The sequence below is a fragment of the Monoraphidium neglectum genome (genome assembly GCF_000611645.1).
Source record: "Monoraphidium neglectum strain SAG 48.87 unplaced genomic scaffold scaffold04209, whole genome shotgun sequence".
In the NCBI taxonomy this organism is placed as follows: Eukaryota; Viridiplantae; Chlorophyta; class Chlorophyceae; order Sphaeropleales; family Selenastraceae; genus Monoraphidium; species Monoraphidium neglectum.
The window spans coordinates 1-4264 of NW_014009420.1; the positions used below are offsets into that span (position 1 = coordinate 1).

A 4264-nucleotide genomic window follows, 5' to 3' on the forward strand; every position below is an offset into this window, starting at 1 on the left:
GGGTTCGCCTCGTGGAACATGCGCCGGCCACGGGGTTGCACCGGCGCCGATGCCAGGGCTCTGGCCGCTGCACCGCCTCTTGACCTAGCTGTCGGCCCTCCATTTCACAAACCCAACAGGACTTCAAGGCGTACACCAAGCTCCGCATCGAGCGCATGAACGCGCGCCTGGTGGGCGTCCGCGCCAAGCGCGCCAAGGAGGCCGAGGCCGCGGAGAAGGAGAACGCCTAGATCACGCGCGGCTGGCCCACAGCGGCGGCGGCGGCGGCGGGCCGCTCGGACGCCGGCGTCCGGACCCTTTTGGCTGGCTTGCTGTAACCGCACCTGCTGATGGCATTTGGGATGGCAGCGGCAGCGGGCAGCGGCCTTAGAGAAGCTGCAGGCCGTTGTGGCAATTGGTGGGGTTGAAGGTGCTAATGAGTCGCCAGCCGAGGATGCAGGTGTGCAGCGTTTAGCAGTGGAGGACTGGACGAATGAGCATTGCAGAATCAACAACAGTATAAACCCCAAGCTGCCCATTCATCAAGGTCGCGGTGAGGCGCGTGTGCAAGGGCGTAGGCTTGCGTAGTTGGGGGAAAGTGGGGGTGCTGGCGGCCCGCCCCTAGGCGGTCCCAATTTTGGGCCTCAACCACATCACTGGGGACACACTGCCCCAGACCACAGGATTAATGTGATAAGGTTAGGCTGGCGGTGCCTTGGCATGCACTGAAAGAAATCCTTGGTATGGTAAAGTTGCGCGATGTGCAGGGCCAGTTGAGTTTGCGCAGGCGTTGTAAGCAGTGAAGGGGCCAGCCAAGCGGGGCATGACTCAGCAGTGACGTAGGCACGCAGGTTCCGCTTTTGCAGTCTCTCGCAGGAGCGCCAGCCCAGGGCTGTGTCGTATCAGCGTCTGCGCTTTCTCTGCTTTGTGAGATGGTCAAATATGCAGCTTTCCCCCAACGCACTTCTTGACGGGTGAAGAACGGCTGAGCTGGTGCAATTCTTGAATTGCGATCTCCATGCGCTGTATAATACATCTGTGCAGGCACCTGCGTGTAACCACACTTGCGTTATAACCAGACTGGCGCAGGTGACGTGTGCGTGCTGCCAGCAGCAGTGATTGGAAGCGTCACAGGTTTTTGTTGATGCAACAGGTGCAATTACAGCAGGCAGAGGCCAATTTTGCTTGGGCCAAGCAAGCTTGCGCAGGCTCAGGCGACGTAAAACACAAAGAAGTTAGTGGTCTTGAGGAGGGCAGGCAGCGTAATCGGCGTGACCGTGATGACGTTGCCGGGTGAAACTTCGATCTGGTCGAGAGGGAGCACAACCTGCACTTCCGCATTCAGTTCTTGAGGAGAATACATGGAGCGACGCGTCGCGTCATTCTGGTCTCTGCTCAGCTTGAAAACTGGGTAAACCTGGTCTCCAGGCAGCATCACGTGCTTGCGCATCCCCTGCCATTGGACCGGGTTGGAATCGACCAGGTTATACTCGCTGCTGCTGCAAAATGCTTCGAACGCGACGAACACACCAAGAACCTGCAGCTGCATGCTGCGCTGCTCGAACGAGCTCGCGGGCGGCAGCTTCACCAGCCGATCTAATTGCCTGCGGCCCACGAAGACCCTCCTCAGCTGCGCGTGGTCATAGGTAAGGATGACGGCCTGGCCCTCTGCGTCGCGGATGAGGGGGTGCAGGGCGCCGCCATACAGCAGGTGCGTCGGGTTGTTGCCGCAGACCGCCGGGCCCTGCTCGACGCCGGCGGGGCAGGAGGGGGCCGGCGGGGCGCCTGCGATGAGTGAGCCGCCGCGAGCCGGCAGCACGCCGGCGGCTGGCTGCTCTCTGAATGAGACTGTGGCGTTGCCGCTCTTAAGCGCCCGCTGGAGCGTCTCGAGCAGGTTCTCTGCACTGCCCTTGAAGGAGCCGGCTGGGAAGAGCAGCTCTGCGGTGATGTGGCCGTCGCCAAAGGTGGCCTGCAGGCTGACAGGGCCGAGGGGCGTTGCAGGGGATTGAGGCTTGGCAGCAGCGTCACCCTGCGTGGGGGATGCATGATATTGAGGGGTTGTTGGTGGCTACGGGTGTGGCGCAGCGGCAGAGAAAGGGTAGGGGCGGCGGGGGATGGAGGCGGGTGTTCGGATATGATGAATAGGCACAGAGCAGCTGACTTTTGTGCTGCGGGTGGGGTTGGTTCTTTGTATGTAGATGCCGGCTGAGGCTTGATAGGAGTTCATGAACGTCCATGCCGGCGGAACGCTTACACTCAGCATCTGGTCAGCGACCACTCACTTGGGACCCTGCTTGCGCGCAGAACGAGGCGCGGCGGTACAGCCTGCCGCAGCTTAGGCGCAGCAAAGTCCTGCTGGTGCTAAGCTGGTTGCCACTTGAGAGGCGGTAATGCATTGTGGCCTGCATTGCTGATGTTGCGATGGGCAGGAAAACAAGCCGTTCAGCCTGCGTGGTGAGGGCCTGAGCTTCAGCCTAGCTCGGTCAGTTGAAAGCACACATTCTTTGCAGTAGGCAGGTGATGTCTATGCACTATGTGCAAGGCAGGCCTGTGCGGTTGAACCCCAATTGTTTGCATATGTGTTAGTTCGTGAGGTTTGTGGTGACAGCGGGAGTAAAACAGGTGGTGCGTGCCACGTGCTGTCATGCGTGATGATCCTCGTTGACAACTGCTAACGTCGCTGCAATGCGGTAGAGCCGCATCATGCCTTGTTGCCCTCCAACCTGCTGTGGTGCAGCCAGCGCTTTGTGGCAGCCTACGCTATGCAAAGGCAGGGCCGATGGCAGTGGTGTTTCGGTCCAATCAATCAACTGCCCCAAAGTGTGAGCTGCAGGTCGTCCAAATGGCACCCTGTGTGAGGTGATCCGTATGCTGTGGTGAGGGCTCAGTGCAATGCAGCCAGCCATCCCTCAAATCCTAGACCCACAACAGCAACAATTGCAGTTGGTTGCTCACACGATGTAGCAGTTGTTACTAGCGCAGGGCCTCCCAGGATCAAGCAGGGTAACCTACTTTGAAAAATCAAGCGCTTGTCTGCAGCGTTATAAAGCCACCACCTGCATGCTCATGCGGACACATTAATGGCGCGTTCTAATCCTTGACTGGGCCGGGAGGACGGGGATGCACCGCAGCAGCTGTACAGCAGATGGAGCGCTGTGCTACCCGCGGCTGCAATCAGGCCCAGAGTAGCCGTGCGTTCCAGGCTTGGGAGGGGGCTGCCATGCAAATGGTGGCGAAGGGTGGGGGCTGCGTCATGCGGCGTCACCCGATCCTGTAGCCCTGCCACTTTTGCATGTCCTTGAGCTACCTGCGCAGCAATTCAAGCAACATTTTCTGAGCAGCCTTCTGGGCCGCCACCAGTTTCTGCGGTGTTCTTCGTATTGCAGTCTGCATTCTGGCCCCTGCGCATGCGCATTTCAACGTGTCCGGCCAGCAGCTGGGCCGCAGAAGCTGTAGGGATGGTCACGCTCGGCGCGCGTGCGACTTCCAAGGCAGCGTTGCGTGCAGGACGGCATATACATGATCGCCACACTGCGCTTGTGCGCTTTCGGCTTCAGATTGTGCCTGTCGTGCAAGCCTGGTTCTTATGTCTGTATGTCTGCCTTGGAACAGCTCTGCAGCCCAACAAATGCTGCCTCAGAAACCAAGAATCAAAACTTACAACCATGGGGCTTCGTATGGGGCAGATGCGTCGAGCACTACTCAGCGACCGCCTCCAACTGCTGCTCCCCTGCCTGCGCCGCCGCCGCCTCGCCGTGCAAGGCGCCCAGCGCGCCCCCCGCGCCGCCGCCGCTGCTGCCACCGCCACCGCCCCCGCCAAAGGTTGCCTGGAAGGCCAGTGTCCGCAGCAGCGCCGCTGCTAGCTGCTCCGCCTCCCCAGCGCCATCCCACCGCCACTCCTCCCCGATGCCGGCCCCACCACTCCCCTCCCACCCCGCCGCCGCACCGCCGCAGCCCTCGACACTCCTGCCGCCGCCGCCGCCGCGGGCATCGGCCAGCAGCAGCCGCGCGCGCGCGAGCGCATCTTGCAGGGTGACCCCCGCGACGCTCGCGGCCGGCGACGCGGCGGACGCAAATGGGCCGAGGGCGGCGCGGGCGTCCAGGTCAGCGCAGATTTTGAGGAGCGCCCTGAGGGTTCTGGGGCCGGGGGTGATGCCCAGGGCTAGGGCCGCCCCCACCAGCCGGGGCAGGATGCCTGCTGGGGGCGGGTGGGTGCAGGGAAGGGCAGGGCAGGGCAGGTGGGTGGGTGGGCGGCGGATCGGGGTGAGGCTGCAGGTAACGGCGG

General features: G+C 61.8%; 1 protein-coding gene across 1 annotated transcript in view; it reads right to left on the reverse strand.

Moving 5' to 3' along the window:
• Positions 1–3677: 3677 nt before the first annotated feature.
• Positions 3678–4264, reverse strand: part of MNEG_14029 (hypothetical protein) — a gene marked incomplete at both ends in the record, with an annotated part of 1579 nt that continues 992 nt past the window's right edge. The window contains one exon of the mRNA XM_014037499.1: positions 3678–4174. Within this exon, the coding sequence (XP_013892953.1) occupies positions 3678–4174 (497 nt within the window). The remainder of the gene's footprint in view (positions 4175–4264) is intronic.